The following is a 21226-nucleotide window of genomic DNA, read 5'->3' as shown; positions in this document are numbered from 1 at the left end:
TGAGTTTATGTGGCGCTAATACCCAAAACATATTTACTATTAAATTGAAAGGATATGTCCTAAACCAATATTTATTCTTTTTATAACAATTAATGTGGCTACGTAATTTTAACATTATTCTTCTTAGGGTGCCTGTCCGTTCCAAAAGTTGGTGATCATTCTGGCTATGATGGCTTTGTTGGCTGATATACGGAATAGCTGTGTTGAGGTCTTTCTATACCATGCTCTTAGGTTAGCAAGCCAGGATATTCTTTTTCGTCTTGAGGCCCTTTTTCCTTCAATTTTACCTTGAAAAATGCTTTGGAGTAGCTCGTATCTGCCTTGATTTCTCATTATATGTCCCAAGTACTTCTTCAGTGGTGACTTTGTCTGTCCATGGTATCTTCAGGATCCTTCTGTATAGCCATAGCTCAAAAGCCTGAAGTTTTAATAGAGTTTTCGCCTTTATTGTTTACATTTCTACTCCGTACAGAAGCACTGAGTATACATAACATTTAAGGAGCCTTATTTTTGTTTCTAGGGCGAGGTCATGATGTCGCCCTAGAAACCTCTTCAAAAATGTGCTCTGAGTACAGATTGAATCTCAGTGGTGAAATTATGCACCCCTGTCTCACTACCCTTAGGATTTTGACCTGATCTGTATATTCTTTATCTATTCAGAATACCGCTGATTGATTCCAATACAGTATAGCTATTATTTTTGAGTCTCTTCCGTTAATCCCTGTCCTCTTCACTATTTCCATCATTTGTTCATGCCTGACTCTATTAGAAGCCTTCTTGTAGTCAATCAGGCATGCAAAAACATTACAGCTAACAACTCTACATTTCTAAAACAATACCTGCACGCTAAATAAAGCTTTCTTCGTACTAACGGCGTTAACAAATCCAAACTGATTGGGCGCAATTTGTTCCTCGCATTTACGGTAAATTCTTTTGTGGATGACTTTTAAAAACATCTTTAGTAGATGGCTCATTAGGCTTATGGTCCTATTTTCTTCACAAACTTTTGCTTCTGGTTTTTTGGGCAATGGTACGAACTCCGATTTAAGCCACTCTAATGGTATTTTTCCTGCCTTGTATATTTCATTAAATATTTAAGTTATTATTTTTATTTGTTCTGCATCTAATAGCTTCAGCAGTTCTGCAGGAATTTCATCAAGTCCTGATGATTTTCCATCCTTCATTTATCTAACGGCTGCCGTTATTTCTTCTAGTAGGATTTTGGAACCTGAATTTTCTTCAATGGTGGGCTCTTGTATTGTTCTAAGGTCATGGAAAAGTTGCTCCAAAAATTCTTTCCATACTTTCTTTTTATATTTTTTGGTTATGGCAAGATTGCCTTCATCATCTGTTATTTTTCCACTGTTGAGTTTTCGGAACTTTTCAGCTATTTCCTTTCGATGAACATTGAAGTTATCATATCGACTCAGATACTCCTCTATTTATTTACATTGTTCTATTTTTTGTTTCTCTTTGGCTTCTCTTATTTTTCTTCTAACGATGGTATGTATTCTCTTATATTCTTGAAGATTTTCTTTGTTTTTCTTCTCTGATTTATAAGTTCAAGTAATTCATCAGTAATCCACGATTTCCGTTTCTTGTTTCTGTATGATGGTCAGACTTTCCCTTATAGTTCCTGCATTTCTGCATTTTAGCACCTTTGTATTGAGGTTTTCACTCACCTTCAGTCGAACATTGGGATCCTTCAGTTTTCTAACATTATAATTCTTCATCGACTTACTTGTAACCTTCATTCTGACTTTAAAATTACCTACAACTGGTACATGATCAGAATTTATGTCTGCCCTGGATATGTTTTGACAGATGTACAGCTGTTCATATACCTCTTATTTACTAGCATGTAATCAATCTGATTGCTTACAATCCTTCCCACAGAATCTTGTGGAGATTTCCAGGTGTACAGTTTCCTTGGGTGTAGCTTAAATTAGGTGTTTATTATTCCTAATTGATTTTAATTGATCGTTCCGGTTTCCTAGGCCACATGGTCCAACTGCAGATACCTTTTCACGACTTGATTATTACTATGGTATAGTTCTTCTATTTCTTCTTGTGTTCCTTCTGTTGTAGGTGCATACACTTGAATTATATTGATGTCGATTGATCTTGCTTTTAGTTATATGAGCATCACTCTTGCTGAGATTGGGATGAAATTGTTAACAGATTTTGCCACTTCTTTTATCAATATAATGTCGACATCCAATTCATGTTTGCCGCTATCTGTTCCAGAATAGTAAACGCGGTGTTCCCCAATATTTGCGGGTCCTGAACCTGGCCAACGCATTTCGCTTATTCTCAGAATATATAATTTCATGTGTGCCATTTCTTGTATTGCATTATGAATTTTACCTTCCTGTACCATGGTTTTCACGTTCCATGTGTATGTGCCTATTTTGATGTCTTCTTTGCATTTTTGACATTATAGTTTTTTATATTAAAAAACGTTATGTTATCCTTCACTAAAGCTTCAGTTATTACCTAATCCCTCAGATTTTGCTCGTTTGCATTTTATGATGTATTGTATTTGAGGTTTGTCGGAGTGGTCATAAAAGTCGGGTGAAAATTCAGATAAAAAGGTATTGTATAAGTATTACGTTATTTCTGCACTGACCAATCCTTATTTAGATCTTTGCTATAAAATTTGTACTATCAATAATTTTTAAATGAACTATAATGCAGCTGCCGGAGAAAACATTTAGGTTAATGTTGGCATGATAATAACCAGCATCTGGACACAGAAAAAATACCTCGAGAGAAGATATATCGATAGTTTTATTTATTATATTCTTAAATATAGTGTAATGAAACGACACTATTTCTGTTACGCCAATGTCCTTATTTAACTAATCAGCACAGAGCAACTTTTCCTATCATCATTTAAATTAAACATTACTATTATTAAAGAATAAACAATAACAAATTTCCTTTGTTAAGGGAATATAATCATTTTATATCTCATTAGGAAATTACAGTCAAAATATTTTTTATTTAACTGCAACTAATTTCTTGTTTAAACTTCAATAGAAAAGTAAATAACATTTGGACGCTTACTGAACTTTGCTCATTAAAATAATAGAAAATATAAATTCTGATAGTAACGTCAATGATCCAACAAACAATATGAAATCTCAGTCAAGTAATAAAAATAGATAGTTAGTAGAGAAAAGTCAGTTAACCAGTCAACGCGTTTGATCACACCTCCTCTCAAAAATCGATGTTAGTTGAAATAAAATAAATAATCGTCAAAATTCTCGGAGTGTTTAAATTAGTGTTACAAATCTCTTCCCGATCCATTACATAAAATTTTTGGTGTCAGAAGTGGGATTTATAAGGTCAAAAATACTGAAAAAAGAGTATACCTAGAGTTCCCTTAGGTCCGGAAGAAGCATCACTAATTTTGAACCTCCAGAGCATCCAGAAATCAAACCAGAGCATCCCAGAGCATCCAGAAATCAAAAGCAAAGCATCTCAGAACATCCAGAACTCCAGAGCATCCAGAAATCAAACCAGAGCATCCCAGAGCATCCAGAAATCAAAAGCAAAGCATCCCAGAACATCCAGAACTCCAGAGCATCTAGAACTCAAACCAGAGCATCCCAGAGCATCCAGAAATCAAAGCAAAGCATCCCAGAACATCCAGAACTCCAGAGCATCTAGAAATCATACCAGAGCATCCCAGAGCATCCAGAACCTCCAAAACTACATCTGCAAGAAAATGAAAACTCTCATACTGTAAGTCGAAATTATTTTTATTGAATTGTACGATTTTGGTTACCATATAATTTTCATATTTTCTTTTATTTTCTTTTTGCTTTCATTTTCTTCACTACTTATATTCATACCGTTACTATATTTTATATCTTTTATTTTCCAATTCAAATCCAAAAATGCTTAATTCAGTACAGACAACTAGTAATTATATCTCATTAGAGATGGCAGAAAAAATGTTAATAAAATACGATGGCGATCGAAACAAAGTTCACGAATTCATTGATAATTGCACTATGGCTTTGTCTTTAGTAGACCAAAGCAACAAAAATCTTTTATTTATAATAATTAAAACTAAAATATGTGGTAAAGCAAGAATGCTAATTAAAAATAGAGATTTTCAAAATTGGACTAGCTTAAAGAATCATCTTTTAGACGGATATACCGACAAAAGAACTGAAGGACAATGGCAACTCGAACTACATTCATGTAGGCAGAATCAAACTGAATCTGTTATGTCCTTTGCAAATCGAGTAGAAGACTGCTATGTTAAGCTACTCAGTACCATTAGCGAACCAGATGAACTAAAACGAACGGTACATACAGAAATTCTGCAAAATCAAGCGCTTAATGTATTCCTATTAGGCCTTAACAAGGAAATAGCACTAGTAGTAAAAGCTAGAAAACCAACTACGTTAGAAAATGCAATTAGTATTGCTTTAATAGAAGAACAGGAATTGAAATCGAAATCAGAAATTTTCAAGTACCAGAACATAGGTAATTCTAATCCCAAGTACTGTCACAATTGCAACAAGAACGGACATACTTCTCAACATTGTAGATTAAAAATCCAATCTTCTAGTTCCAGTTCCAATAGTAACAATCGATATCAAAATAAATATTCTTTCCAATCTCAGCCCAGTACCTCATATCAGAGCCAAAATTTCCAGAGACAAAGTTTTCGTCATACAGACTATACTCCTAATACCAAAATTTGCAACTACTGTAAAAAATTGGGTCATTTAATTCATGAATGTCGTAAAAGACAATATAATAATCAAGCTAGGCAAAATAATAATCAACCACGAGACACTAATTCAACTGACAAACGGATCCCAAAAAACTTTTCAGTTCCTTGTCAAGAAACGGCCACAACAAGGAACACCAATATAACTCAGGCCGCATCTCTACCCTAAATTTTCAGGGTATCACAACATATTTATTTCTCGACATACCAGAACTAAAATCTAAATGCAAATTCTTATTGGACACAGGTGCCACTATTTCTTTAATTAAACTTGAAAATTTAAAAACTGACACTCCTTGTTATGAAGATGCACCCATAACACTTAAAGGAATTGATTGTAATTCTGATAGTAATATTAAAACTATCTGCTATTCTCATTTTACATTACCTTTTCTTCAAAACCAAACGTTTACTTTTCATGCAGTTCCTAATAACTTTCCTATAACCTTCGATGGCATAATTGGCAACGATTTTCTGAGAACATTTTCTAAAAATCTTAGTTACGAGGAAGATTATTTGATCTTGACTAATGATTTTAGAATACCTCTTTATCATATCTACTCATCTACCACTAACCAACCATTAGGAAGTAATTCCGATCCCAATACAGCTGACCATAATAACCTAGATAATTTAGGGACTAATCCTAAATGGCCTAACTCTCAGTTTCCTATCATTATATCCCCAAGATGCGAACAAGTTATTAAAATTAACGTACTTAACACCCCGAAAACTCGACAAGGTATTATTCCCAAATTAGAAATATTGGAAGGAGTTTACCTCTGCGAAAGTTTAGTTTCCGTAAACAATCATAATCAAGCTTTAACGTCCATTTTGAATACTACCGAAAAATCCATTAAAATCTCAGATTTGCAATTAAATCTTGAACCTTTCGAATCCAACTCTAATTCTCAGAGTATAGCAATATGCTCTCCTGAATCTTCTAACTGTAATTCCAATCGACTTAATCTGCTTACCCAAAACCTCAAAATAGAGCATCTAAATTCTGAAGAAAAAACATCTCTTATCGAAATATGTTCCGAATATAATGACATTTTCTTTTTAGAAGGTGATAAACTAACATGTACTGACGCTATCATGCATCAAATTCCTACCACTTCCAATACTCCTATTAATGTAAAAACTTATAGGTATCCCGAGATACATAAGGCTGAAGTCAACAAACAAATTAAATCAATGCTTAATCACGATATTATCGAACCTTATACTTCCGCTTGGAATTCACCTGTATGGATTGTTCCAAAGAAAATTTCCGCCTCCGGCGAAAAAAAATGGCGACTCGTAATAGACTACAGAAAATTGAACGAAATTAGCGTAGGAGACTCATATCCTCTTCCTAATATAATTGATATTTTAGATCAGTTAGGACATTCTAAGTATTTTTCAACCCTAGATCTAGCATCAGGTTTCCATCAGATTAAAATGGACCCTGATGATGCTCCAAAAACAGGATTTTCCGTCCCTTCAGGACATTATCAATTTAAGAGACTTCCATTTGGTCTAAAAAATTCCCCTGCTACTTTTCAAAGGCTAATGAACACGGTTCTCGCTGGTATCCAAAACTATCGTTGCTTTGTGTACCTTGACGATATAGTCATACATGCGGGAGATTTGGAGACACATAATCGACGATTACGTGAGGTTTTTAAAAGACTCTCTGAGTTTAACCTGAAACTCCAACCGGAAAAATGTGAATTCCTTCGGAAAGAAGTTATGTATTTAGGTCATTCTATAACCACAGACGGTGTTCAACCCGACCCTGGGAAAATTAGTGCCGTATTAAATTACCCTACTCCTAAGAATGTGAAAGATATCCGTTCTTTCCTTGGATTTGTTGGCTATTACCGTCGATTCATCCCGAATTTTAGCAAAGTATCTCAACCTCTAACAAATTTACTAAAAAAGGATACGATTTTTAATTGGACCAGTTCCCAACAAGATGCTTTCGAGAAATTAAAATTGGCACTAACCTCGAAGCCTATACTTCAATATCCTGATTTCGAAAAACCTTTCATCTTGACAACAGATGCAAGCAACTATGCTATAGGAGCAGTTCTTTCTCAAGGTAATCCTAAGGAGGATAAACCAATTTCTTTTGCTAGCAGAACTCTAAATAGGGCCGAATCAAACTACAGCACCACTGAAAAAGAATGTTTGGCAATAATATGGGCCGTTAATCATTTTCGGACTTATCTGTACGGAAGAAAATTCAAAATTTATACTGATCATCGTCCCCTAACATGACTTTTTAACGCTAAAGATCCAAGCTCTCGTCTTGTCCGATGGCGATTACTATTAGAGGAATACGATTATGAGATCATGTATACAACCGGTAAATCCAATAAGGTAGCTGATGCCCTTAGTCGAATTAAACCACCTGAAGAAGCTACTGACATTCATATAATAAAAAACGATCCAGAGCCTTCACAAACTTATAGTGACTTTTTAAACGCTTTTCAGACTAGTCTAATTCTTAATAACAATCTATATGAACATAGCACGTCCTTCTTAGATACAGGTACCACTAATAATCACGTAATTCTTCTATCCCGTGATTTAGAATTCACAGGAAAACCTCTGTTGGACTTACAGAAATCTTTTAATCCCAAACCAGAACTCTTAAGCTCGAACTTGCAAATAGGAGATATAAAAATAATAGAAACCAATAATCAGAAAGTTTTCTATCTAATTCATAAAGAATTTCATTGGGAAAAGGCTGACTATGAGATAACCTTTAACTTACTGATGAAATTAAAAGATATTCTAATCAATGACAACATCAAATCCTTTAATATACCAAGAAGCAGTTCAAGTTTCGACCAATTAAACTTCAAAAAGTTGAGGACAATGTTAAGATTCATTTTTAAAGAAACTTTAATCGAAATACATATACACCATGACGTCTTGATTAAACCGAATACGGATATCATACCAAAAATACTTCAGGAGTGCCATGCAAATCCTACCTCAGGTCACTCAGGATTTCACAAAACATACAGTCGGATAAAACAAACTTACAAATGGGAAAAGATGAAGGAAGATATAAAAACTTATATAAAAAATTGTGAATCATGTCAGAAAAATAAGCTAATCCGCAAAAAAAATAAAGAGCCTATGCAAATTACAACTACCTCAGAAAAACCATTCGAACGTATATCATTAGATATCGTGGGTCCTCTTCCTATGTCTATGTCAGGCAATAGATTTATTCTTACCTTACAAGATGACCTTACGAAATTCTCTCAGATTTATCCTATTCCAAATCACGAAGCCGTAACTATAGCCAATATACTTGTCCATCGATTTATTTGTAATTTCGGAATTCCAGAAGCTATACTAACCGATCAAGGACGCGATTTCACATCCCAACTCTTCCACGAGGTATCTAAGTTATTTAAAATAAAAAATCTTACCACCACAGCTTATCACCCTCAAACCAACGGAGCTTTAGAAAGATCACATGCTACTCTAGCAGATTATTTAAAACATTACGTCAATCAAGATCAAACTGATTGGGATGATTGGTTAGATTTTGCAACATTTTCGTATAATTCTTCTACTCATACCTCTACAAAGTTCTCTCCATACGAATTAGTTTTCGGAACTAAACCCAATATTCCTTCGGAACTTAATAAAACCCCAGAATTCAAGTACTCATATGATGATTACCTAGACGACTTAAGAATAAAATTACAAAGAAGTAACCAAATCGCTCGAGAAAATTTAATTAAATCAAAGGAAGTTAACAAATCCTACTATGATAAGAAATGTAAAAATGTAACCTTTCAAATAAATGACATGGTTTATTTAGAAAACAACCGGTCATACACAAACCGTTCAAAAAAATTATCACAACGATATACGGGACCTTATAAAATAATCGAAATAAATTCTCCAGTAAATTCTACACTGCTCATAAAAAACAAGAGAGTAAAAGTACACAATGACAGAATAAAAATTGCACATTCAAATTGATCCAATTAAATTATCTTTGTTTTAGGATTGCATACTTAATTTATGCAAGCCATGGAAACAATCAATTAATAGATATCAAAGAAATAGAACCATCACCTGGAATATACTATGACCACGTAGCTCATGTAAACTTTTATGAATCATCTTGGAAATTGGTAACTTATTTAAATTTAGATTCCTTTAAGAATAAGCTAAAATTAATTGATAGTAATTTAAGAAAAACTAAAGAAATATGTATGCATAACTCCCTTAATTCACTTTCTTTATGTAACACATCGCTCTTAGTTATTGAACAACTTGCACCTGCTATTCATGAAAAGGACAAAGTTCTTCAAGACTTAGCCCATACCACGCGAGTCAAAAGAGGCATCATCGATGGCATTGGAACTGTTTTTAAAACCTTATTCGGTACCCTAGATCATAATGATGCCGAATATTACGATGCTGCCATTAACAAAGTAGAGTCAAACGACAAACACTTGATTACTCTCCTCAAAGATCAAATTCAAATCGTACAGACCACGATTTCTAACTTTAATTCTTCTATTACGAATGTTGAACGTAATAATAACATATTTGACAAAAACTTCAGAACAATCCAGAAGCTAACGCAAGATAACTCCAAAAATATCTTTCAATTAAACCTAAAACAAGTGATTGACGAACACTTATCCCTAATCACTCTCCTAATTAGCGAAGTCAATAACGAATATAGCAACATTATTAACGCTATTATTTTCTCTAAGACAAACCAACTTCATCCTATTATCTTAAGTCCTCAGCAATATTTATTAGAATTAACCAAGACTTTACCTCAAATACCTCCTTCTACAGCTTACCCTTTACCGCTGGAAAAGCAGAATATCTTAGAACTCTTAGGCTTAGTCGATGTTCAACATTACTTTTCCGATACGAAGGTAATTTTTATTGTAAAAATGCCTCTCGTGAGTCAACTACCTTTCCAACTTTTTAAACTCATTCCACTTCCTACAGTTAATAATGCACTACAACATGTATTCATTCTACCTCGATTTAATTATCTCGCAATATCAGAATCAAAATCAACATACTCTAATCTAGACAATCTTGATGCTTGTAAAAAGCTCTCCACTGAAGATCTCATATGCATTCATCATTACCCGATATATTCTACTTATTCAAGAGCCTCTTGTGAAACAGATATGTTGTTTTCACCAACAAAAATTCCCTATTCATGCGACATCCGAATATCTCAATTCTACACTGACACTTGGTATCCTCTCTTAAAAAGAAATACTTGGTTATTTATTTTACCCAAACCAATCTCAGTAACCGTTCAGTGCAAAAATAACAGACCGGAAGATCACATGATATCTCGTACTGGCATACTAACTCTTAATGCAGACTGTAAAGTCTACACAAGCTCCACAATACTATCTTCTTATAAGTCAACGTCCTTTCAAAGCGTCACAAAATCAGTTTTACCAACTATAAATATACTACAAGACGACTGTTGTAACAGTAGTATAAAGTTCAACTTAACCACTCTATATGTAAGTCCCAGCCACATATTAGATAGAGAAAACCTTAACATAGCAAGCCATAAATTAGAGGTTTTAAAAAACACAATTAACGAAGTAGAACAAGAAGCAAATAGTCCTATACAAATCCTTCATAATTCATACTTTTTATACTTCTTATTAACTTTAATAAAAATTTTCGGTATATACTTATTATACAGACTATACAGATATTGCAAGAAGCATCACAAACATAGTCATGATACCGGATGCATATCAAATTGCATAACTTTTAACTATTGTAAAGAAATTAAGAATTCTAGACAAGAATCTTTACCTTTATCTTTTGAATTAGCTTCAAACCCAAGCACTAGCAATAATGGTACTATAACAATCTCACCTAAGTTACGAAGAAGCGATAGAATCGCCTCGCTAAAAACTAACACGGATTGACAATTTTCCGCCATATCTAATAGAAAAAAAAACCCTATATATATATTCACAAATGTAAATATGTTAAAACCTAATAATATAGTATACACACTTATATATGTATTTATTGTATTATCGTCTTCACAATTATAAAATTGTATTATTTTGTATTTTGTATTTTCGATACTTGAAAAATTTTAAGAAAATTTTTGTTAAGGGGGAAGGTGTAATGAAACGACACTATTTCGGTTACGCCAATGTCCTTATTTAACTAATCAGCACAGAGCAACTTTTCCTATCATCATTTAAATTAAACATTACTATTATTAAAGAATAAACAATAACAAATTTCCTTTGTTAAGGGAATATAATCATTTTATATCTTATTAGGAAATTACAGTCAAAATATTTTTTATTTAACTGCAACTAATTTCTTGTTTAAACTTCAATAGAAAAGTAAATAACATTTGGACGCTTACTGAACTTTGCTCATTAAAATAATAGAAAATATAAATTCTGATAGTAACGTCAATGATCCAACAAACAATATGAAATCTCAGTCAAGTAATAAAAATAGATAGTTAGTAGAGAAAAGTCAGTTAACCAGTCAACGCGTTTGATCACACCTCCTCTCAAAAATCGATGTTAGTTGAAATAAAATAAATAATCGTCAAAATTCTCGGAGTGTTTAAATTAGTGTTACAAATCTCTTCCCGATCCATTACAATAGCTACAACTCTTTTGATAAAAGTTTTATATTGCCAAAGTCTATCCTACGACTGTTCTAGAAAGGTATAAGACCAGCTTTAGAATGATGCGTGTTTAAGTTGGCGTGCTCAAGCTTACATTTAGTTGATAACCGAATATAGCAGAAAATTGATTCCGAATTAGGTGAATAATTCTCTTGGGTCATTCGGTGATTTGATTTGCCTCGTTTTGTGGGAATTTTGTTTACAATGCACGCGAAAACCCGACTGCTTACCCCTTGCGTTGATATGTTGTTTTGATCTATACAGAGCAGGACTTCGGAGCTGTATCGGTTATCGGAGCTATATCGGTAAATGAGTTATCGGTAAAAATATATCTTTAGTTTAATTTTGTTCTGAAACTGTGTTATTGTGACGTATTTTGTCTTGTTTACTAACTAATTCGTAAGGAAATAAATTTGCAAGAACCATGTGATTATTAAAAACGAACTTAAATTCTCGAATTGGAATTATTTTATTGATGATTTGACTTTCAATTTGGAAGTTGTTTTCAAAATTATTTTTTTTTTATTAATCTGTATTTTACATATTGTACCAAGACATATATACTTATATGTTATTTATGTTCTTGTTATTTATTAATAATTAAATATTACATTTAACCTTTTAGTCCCTGAAACGTTTCAGAGACTCTTAGGTCACCTTTTAAGAAATCTAAAACGTTTTAGTGTTTTAATGATAACAGGGTTAGGGACAGTTCCTTAAACTGAGCTTACACTAATTAAACTAGAGAACTACAACTACTTAGTGAGTTTTAGTAATAGAATTATAATATAACCTACACGTAAACAATACAATTTATCGAAATAAAAACTGTAATCAAATAATAAGACTCATTAAGTCCAACAATATTTAAATTTATATTAGATAGGGTGACAAAACAAGTAAAAATAACAGTAATAACCAAATAAGGAAATAAAAATAATATATCATTCAGAAAACGCACGTCATGATTGCTGGGAATAAAGGAGATTTGTGAAATGCTACATTGTTTTGACATGAAGGCTTACAAATACAATATTAAAATATAATATATTACAACATGAAAAAACAAAATCCCTAGTTTTATTAAAAAAACTTCTTCTTCTTTTAGTACCCTGTCTGATTATCGAACGTTTGTGATAATATTGGCAATTATCCCTTTATTTACGGCAACTCGAAATAGATTAGCGGATGTCTCTTGATACCACTGTCAGAGATTTCGGAGCCAGGATGTTTTTCTTCGGCCCATGCCACTTCTTTAGACGATCTTGCCTTGTATTATAAGATCTAGAAGTATATACATCTCTGGATGTCTCATGACTTGGCCAAAATATTGTAACTTTTTATTATCTACTTATTTCATTTGTTATTCGATCAACCCTACTTATCCGCAATATTCGTCGGTAAATCCACATCTCAAAGGCCTTAACACTTTCGCTTGCGCATGACTCCGGTCGGAGTCAAAGTCGTCGTTTGCTAGGTGCGCATGACTCCGATCGGGGACAAACCCGTTCATTTTTAAGACGGTATATTTTACTTACTACGACGCCGACGGTAGTAAATGTTTATCAGGGTGTGAGTGAGGACTCAAAGTATCAAAAAATTTTACCAGTTCTTTTTTCTAGTAGTTTTGTGATTCAAAATGACGGAAAGTATGCCTGTCCTTTAAACTGTGAAAAACAAGAAATATTCCTGCCTCCGGACATAGTATTTAAAAAATTCCTATAGTTAATAAGGGACAAAAAAAATATGCTTTGAAAACAAAATTAGAAAGCAGACAATACATAAATGCAAAAAATATCCTGATCAACCCAGATTTTGTGTTGAATGCTTTGAAATTGCTCATATGAGAATCAAAATCAAATCAATATGTGAATCTTTCTGTATTTTATAAAAAAAAGCTTATTTTTTCTAAAATTTCGGTCTATAATTATTTTTCTGAAAAAACGCTTCAATTTGCCTTGTGCCGATCGGAGCCAGTCAGCGATACAATAGAAATTCTTAGCCAGGTGCAGATGACTCCCATCGGAGTCAAAAATTCAAATCACATTTTATAAATAAATTTATAAATAAAAATACTTTTTTAATTAATTTAATATTATTATGTATTTTAATATCAATTACAATGATATTTTAACTTCGTTAAGAGTCTAACTCTCCATGTTATACAGAAATGTGGAGAATACGTAGCAGCGTATTAATCTGATTTTAAGGTTTACAGTAATATCTCTATTAATGAGAATGTTCTTTAGTTTATAGAAGGCGTCTTTTATTAGTGCCCAAATAGGTGATATTGCGGATTCTTTCTAACTCTATTCCATACGCTCTGATGTTCATTGTCAGCAAAACTCTGTTTTGATGACAACCATAAGTTTTATATTAGCCTAAGTGTTAAACATAATCATAAGTGTTAAGCTTTAGCCTATATTCAACACATGTTTTGGTCACCCTATTTATAAATCGTTGCAATTTTTTTTATTGGATGCAATCAGTACCGTTTCGTATGCTTTCGTATGCCGAGATTGTTGAAATTAATCCCTTTGATTTTAATGCCTGCATATTCATCTAAGGCTTTTTTAAAAATAAATTCAGAGTAGATATTAAAAAGTAGAGGCGATATTTATAATACACCCTACTTCACTCCACGTCGTATTTCCATTGCTTCCGTTGTATTCTGACCAGTACGTATGTTTACATATTAACGCCTATACAAATTTTTGATAATACGGAGATCTTGGTCGTCAATTCCCACCTGTTTCAAGACACCTATCAGTTTATCGTAAGTGACCTGGTCAAAGGCCTTTTCGAAGTCGATAACACACATATACAACAATTATTTTATATCCCTTCAGCTTTGAACCGGGATCTGCAAACTGAGTATTGCTTCTCTGGATGCAAAGTTGTTTCTAGTTGTTGTTGTTGAGAAACTATATGTTAACAGGCTGAAAAAAACACTAGCCGGATCTAAATCCGGACCATCAATTTAGGTTTCGTAATAATCTTGCGCTATAGAACAAGACCATAAAATAGTAACTAAGACACAATAATTTCAATGAAAAACCCTATTGCACTGCAGTCTTTATTGACATGACAAAAGCATTCGACAAAGTATGACACTATTATATAAAATAACGAAACTACTCCCATATTCTCCTTTGCGGGATCTAAAATTCTGTTAATCTAATAGATATTCCCTTATCCGGCAAGACAATGAAAACTCTTTCCTAAACCCGAATAAATCAGAAGTATTACAAGATACAGATTCTAGGATCAATCTTGTATCTAATTTATAACAATCATATTTATACTATTCTGATTGTTATAGTGGCTCCTTTTGCAAATAATACAGCTATTATTACTTCAAATAAGAATACAAAAAAGGAATCAAGGCAGCTTCAAACCAGTTCAAATAAAATTCAAAAGTATTTGTGGAAATGAGGCATAAGAGCAAACGATGCAAAATCAACACACTCTACATCCTCTCTTCGCAAAGAAACATGTTCACAACTTTAAATGAACAATCATATTTGATGACCTGAAGATGATGATGAAAATATTTAGGAATGCATCTGGACAGAAAAATAATTTGGCGAAAATACATTTTTACTAACCGTAAGCCAGATATTCGATAAGAGACCAGCATTTATGCCTCAGAAACAAGACCTGACACAGCCACAACGCAAAGGCTACTGGAAACGGGTGAGGTGAGAGTACTGAGAAGAATTATTGGTAATACGCTGAGAGATCGAAAGAGAAGTGAAGACATTAGAAGCAAATGTAACGTACAATGTATAAATCGATGGATATAAAATAGAAGAAAATTCAGGTCCCAAAATCCTACCAGAAAAAATAACGGCAGCTCAGACAAATGAAAGGAAAGGCACCGGGACTTGATGAAATTTCTGCAGAACTGTTGAAGCTATTAGATGCAAAACAAATAAAAAAAAAATAACTGAAATATTTATTGAAATATACAAGGCAGGAAAAATACCAGTAGAGTGGCTCCAATCGGAGTTCGTATCATTGCCCAAAAAACCAGGAGCAAAAGTTTGTGAAGATTGTAGGACCATAAGCCTAATCAGTCATCTGCTGAAACTGTTTTTAAAAGTCATCCACAAAAGAATTGCGTCCAGTCAGTTTGGATTTGTGAACGCCGTTGGTACGACATAAGCCTAATTTAGCCTGCAGGTATTGTTTCAGAAATATAGAGATGTCAGCTGTAATGTTTTTGCATGCCTGATTGACGGGGGATTGAAGAGGACAGGGATGGACAGAAAAGGCTTAAAAATGAGAGCTAACCTGTATTGGAATCAATCAGCGGTACTCCGAATAGATGGGGAATATACAGATGAGGCCAAAATCTTAAAGGGAGTGAGACAGGGGTGCATAATTTCACCACTGATATTTAATCTGTACTCGTAGCATATTTTTGAAGAGGCTCTAAAAGATATTGATGAAGGCATCTCAATCAATGGAGTCAAGCTCAATAACCTGCGGTATGCAGATGATACAATAGTGTTTACCAATACCATAGAAGGGTGCAAAACTTAATGAATAAAATAACGGAAACAACTAGAAAATATGGACTAGATATAAACACCAGCAAAACAAAGCTAATGATCATCAGCAAGGAAAACCTAACTGGAGCAAATCTGTATGTGAACCAAATGAGAATTGAACGTGTCTCACAATACCACTACTTGGTAACTATAATTATTGAGTTTGGGACAATATCCAAAAGATTAAATGTCGCATCGGAAAGGCAACAAGTGCATTCTCGAGTATGAGTTCTGTGTTCAAGAGCCTTGATCTCACCCTAGAAACAAAAATAAGGCTCCTTAAATGTTATGTGTACTCAGTGCTTCTTTACGGAGTAGAAACGTGGACATTGAAGGCGGAAACTCTATCAAAACTTCAGGCTTTTGATCTATGGTCATACAGAAGGATCCTGAAGATACCATTGACAGAAAAAGTCACCAACGAAGAAGTACTACGGAGGATGAACATAACTGCGGATTTGGTCAACATCGTGAAGAGCCGTAAGCTGCAGTACTTGGGACATTTAATGAGAAATTAAGGCAGATACGTGCTCCTTCAATGCATTTTGCAAAGTAAAATTAAAGGAAAAAGGACGAAGGACGAAGAAGAATATCCTGGCTTGCTAACCTGAGAGCATGGTATAGAAAGACCTCAATACAGCTATTTCGTATAGCAACCAACAGACTCATCATAGCCAGAATGATCGCCAACGTTCGGAACGGATAGGCACCCTAAGAAGAAGACAAAATAGAACAAATGAATGGAATAACCACATAAGCAGAATGGAGGAGACCCGTATCGTCAAAATAGCAAGAGATAAGTCACCAATCGGCAAACCTCTCATAGAAATATTAATCCGCCAATGAACAAGCAAAATTGCTTATAAAGAGGAACAAGAAGAAGAAAAAGTAAGTAAGATAAGATATGCTTAGTGATTATGTGTAATTTTGGTATTAGTATAAAATAACTCAGAATGTGGGTGAAAAAAAATGCAGATGTTCTGATATGAGCTTCTATATTTATACATTTTGACTTGGAAATAGTTATATAAATAATAATAAAACAATAAATGTTTATATAAATAAAATAATATATCAACAGCTGTACATACAGACCTTTAACGCCGATCCTGTTTCGACGTTTTGTTTGTAATGTCTGACGTATCCTTTAATACTCCAAATTGTTATATCGTGACAATAGCCCTCTAGATATTAGGGTGTATCGACGGCTTGGTCGTTGGTTAGTTGACATGAAACTATGAAATTGAACGTTATACGACTATTCGAAACTTGTTTGTCAGTAATAGATAAATAACATATTCACTGTTGACAATAAATACTGATCCGGATGCGTTTTATGTTTGAAACTGATTTCATGGTTTATTTGGTCAATAATAAAACCGTGCGTACGTACAAAATAAATATGAATGGCAATATGTAATGTACTAAATAAACCTTTGAGACCTGTTATTTTGGTCCACATATCCAACGAAATCCTTTATAGGGTATATATTTGAAGTATCAATTTATATACAGGAACTTGCAGGTCAGTTAATAGTTATTTACTCGCAAGAAATATTTACCAGTCGATTACCATAATAATGCTTATATTTAATACTGTAGTATTAACACGTTGACGTTGAATATAGCCTCAGAGGCCACCAACGCGAGTCGCGCGGTCCTTGACTATACGATAATATATGAACGTTATCTCAGCGGATTTTTCACAAATTATAACAAATATCTTCTGTCCCATTGATAAATTGGATGATAAAATATGAAATCCTCAATTTCATTGCTTACTTTTCAAATATTCAAGCTAGAAGTGCTCAAAAACGACAAAATTACTGCAATAAAAGGTTGTAAAGTAATAAAAGTAAAAGCATCGGTAAGCTTTGAAAGAATCACCAGATGCATTTAGATTATTTTGCATTTCCAATAATTTGTTGTATTATCATAATCCAATCCCATCAGTTTATTTTGCTATGCATTCAGTAATATTTTCTACGCCTTCGGTGTTGGATGTCTTTCGGTTTTACTGTGAGCCATTGCACGTGTTTTGCTAAATACTTCAATTTTAAATTATTTTTAAAATGAGTGATGAATATTGCCAACCTTCGACTTCTAAACGAGGTAGGTGGGAGACTTCTCAGCCAATCTCAGATGGTAATTTATTACACATATTAGAAGATTCACATGACGACGGTGACGCAAGTGATGAAGATTTATATTGTGATGAAGATGATCGGACAGACGATCCTAATTTACAAGAAGAATCTGAAGATGATGATGGTAATGATGAGTCTCAAAATATTATTGAATGGTCTTCAGAGGTTTAACATCCTACAGTGCTACCATGTACAGCAATAGCAGGATTGAAAATTAATGTGGGTGGCAGCAATCCTATTGATTACTTCAATTTTTTGGTATGTGAATTATTCTAGGACCTGATTATTCAACATATTAATTTATATGCCGTTGATATTCTTTCTCAAAGTAAATCCGAGAAAAGTAGAATTGCAGCTGGGAAGGAAATTGTAGAAGAATTTAAAATTTTTCTTGGTTTGTTATTTCACATGGGAACCATAAAAATTAATCGTATGAATGATTATTGGAAGAAAAATCATTTATTTAGTATTCCAGTGTTTGGACAATATATGACCCAAAATCGCTTTATGTTAATTGTGCGTGCCTTACATTTTAACAATAATAGTGACAATAAACAGTCCAGACTTGCCAAGATATCTCCATTGTTAGATTGTTAGATTTTTTTAATAATAAAATGGAGAATCTTTATTATCCAGAAAGAAAATTAACCCTGGACGAATCTATGATTTTATGGAGAGGAAGACTTACTTTTCATCGATTTCTCAAGGGCAAACGACACAAATATGGTGTCAAACTGTATACGTTTACAGAATGTACCGATATGATTAAACGCATATTAGTTTATAGTGGAGCTAGTGACCCCGTAGTTGGAGGACGTAATCATACGGAAAAAGTAGTGCAAATTTGATGGATTCGAAACTAAATGTTGGTCACTCCTTATATATGGATAATTTTTATAATAGTGTTCCATTGTGGAAAAAACTACTTTCGGTTAAAACTTATCTTACAGAAACATTGAAAACAGAAAGAGCGGAAAATCCACACTAAGCTGTTTCTCGAAAATTAAGACAAAATGAACTGGTGAGTGCTTACAATAATAGGGATATGTGTGTGTAAATGGAAAGATCACCGAGATATTTTAATGATCTCTTCCGAATTGGGTCATGAAATGGTTCCAACAATATCTAGGAAAGGAATTGATAAAGAAAAGCCTCGTTTAGTCGCTGAATATAACAAAAACAAAGGTAGCATTGACTTAGACACCAAATGTTAAATTATTATAGTTGCGAACACAAAACTATGAGGTGGTACAAAAAAATAGGCATACATATTTTTCAAATTATGCTAATCAACGCATACTATTTCTATAATAATTCTAATACAAAAATGTTATTGTACGACTTTCGATTGTCGGTGATTGATAGTCTTTTGGGACCAAACCCAAAAATCTGTCAAGTCAAGAAAAATTTGACGTTTCATTTGCCATCCCCTTGCCCTAAATCAGCTAATGGTATTACAAAACGACGACGGTGTAAATATTGCTGGCAAACTAAAAAAGAAAGAAAGGATTTATTGTTTTATTGTGCTGAGTGCCTTGAACATCCGGGATTGTGCATAAAAAATTGTTTTAGACGTTTTCATGAAGAAATTGAAAATTAGGTAATTAGTTTGTTTTCTGGGTGTTGTTGCCATTTAATAATTAATTATGTTAGTTATCTAGGTTCATAATTATATTTTTTCTCAATCAGATTATTATTTTTTCTAGGTTCAACCCACACATTTTCTGCCCTGTGACCACCAACGCGACTCACGCGGTGAGTTTTTTTTGTGACCAAATTAATTTTTTTTGGTACTCATATTTGTTATAAATGACTTTTTAAAGTGTACCTTAAAAATTAATTAGTTTACACGAATACATCTCCGTGGCCCACTGTTTTCCCTTAAAAAAAAAGGACGGAGCTGAAGAGTTCACAAAAAAAACACATAACTCCACACGACGAAAAAGAGTAGTAAAACGTTAGATCATGCAAAACAAAGATTTTGGCATTTGTATTATTAATATTATCCTATAATTCAAACATTCTTTTATCTAACTTTCTCACCCTTTTTTATATATTCTTTACAAACTTTAAACTCTTAACAAACTATTAAATTTAAAGAACCAAAAATGTCTGAATAATGCTGTCTTTGAACCTGTCGCTTTTTCACAAAAGCCCCGAAAATTACCTGCAGAGTGCATCAATTCTTCCATTATGTTCAATTTTAAAGCTATTGTATTTTTATTTGCTACATCATTAAATTGGTTTTTATATTTTTTTCCATGTAGTGACATTTTTGGGTTTTTTGAAATATGGTTTATAGTTTTTTAACGTGGGAATGACAAACATTAAAAACATTAAATAGATTCAGTGATTTTGTTTAACAGAGCTCTTTATAATATAAATTATTTTTTGTACATGTTTATGGAAACATTCAGAGAAACATAATAGACAAGTAAATATTAACTGATTTCAATGGCTCGCCAGTATGACCATAACATGTTATGGTCATCCGTGGTCTTAGTGTCATTAACACCCAATTAGATAAATAATTAAACAATTAAAAGCATTGATGAGAGACACCTATTATAATCAACGGTTATGCAATAAAGTAGTAAAAATAACATAAGTGTTAGGACATGGTATTATGGAACTAGTGTCTCTGATTATTTACAACATAAATAAATATGTTCTCTTTTCCCTATAAAAATACTAGTTATTGGAGTATCTCATCTATATATATATATATATATATATATATATATATATATATATATATATATATATATATTAAACTTAGAGCTAAGATTAATATTATTATAAAAATTAATATTAAACTCACCAGTCTTCCGGGTTGAACCGCGTCGATATCCATTTTGCCGAGCTTTCGACATCCTCTCTGATGTCTTCTTCAGGGCTTCCGAGGTCTCAGTCTCCCGAGCCCCCAGACACTACTACACTCACTAGTCACTTCTAGTTCACTCACTAGTTCACTACTACGACTGGGACCAGGGGACGGTTCATTTATACCGTCGATGGTGACGTGGCCTAGGTGGGGGTTAGAGTGGGGATTGGCGCGAGAGTTGGCGCGAACATTTCCGACAGTGGGATT

General features: G+C 33.3%; 1 protein-coding gene across 1 annotated transcript; it reads left to right on the top strand.

Annotated features, from left to right (window-relative positions):
- Positions 1–2844: 2844 nt before the first annotated feature.
- On the top strand, positions 2845–11478 carry LOC140435160 (uncharacterized). The gene is made up of 2 exons (XM_072523913.1): positions 2845–3750; positions 8775–11478. The coding sequence occupies exons 1-2, from the start codon at positions 3734–3736 to the stop codon at positions 10699–10701; spliced, it is 1944 nt and encodes a 647-aa protein (XP_072380014.1). The 5' UTR covers positions 2845–3733; the 3' UTR covers positions 10702–11478.
- The last annotated feature ends 9748 nt before the right edge of the window (positions 11479–21226 follow it).

The sequence above is a fragment of the Diabrotica undecimpunctata genome, chromosome 2 (genome assembly GCF_040954645.1).
Source record: "Diabrotica undecimpunctata isolate CICGRU chromosome 2, icDiaUnde3, whole genome shotgun sequence".
Lineage (NCBI taxonomy): Eukaryota > Metazoa > Arthropoda > Insecta > Coleoptera > Chrysomelidae > Diabrotica > Diabrotica undecimpunctata.
The sequence above is the reverse complement of the archived record's forward strand: the minus strand, read 5'-3'. Positions and strand labels throughout refer to the sequence as shown.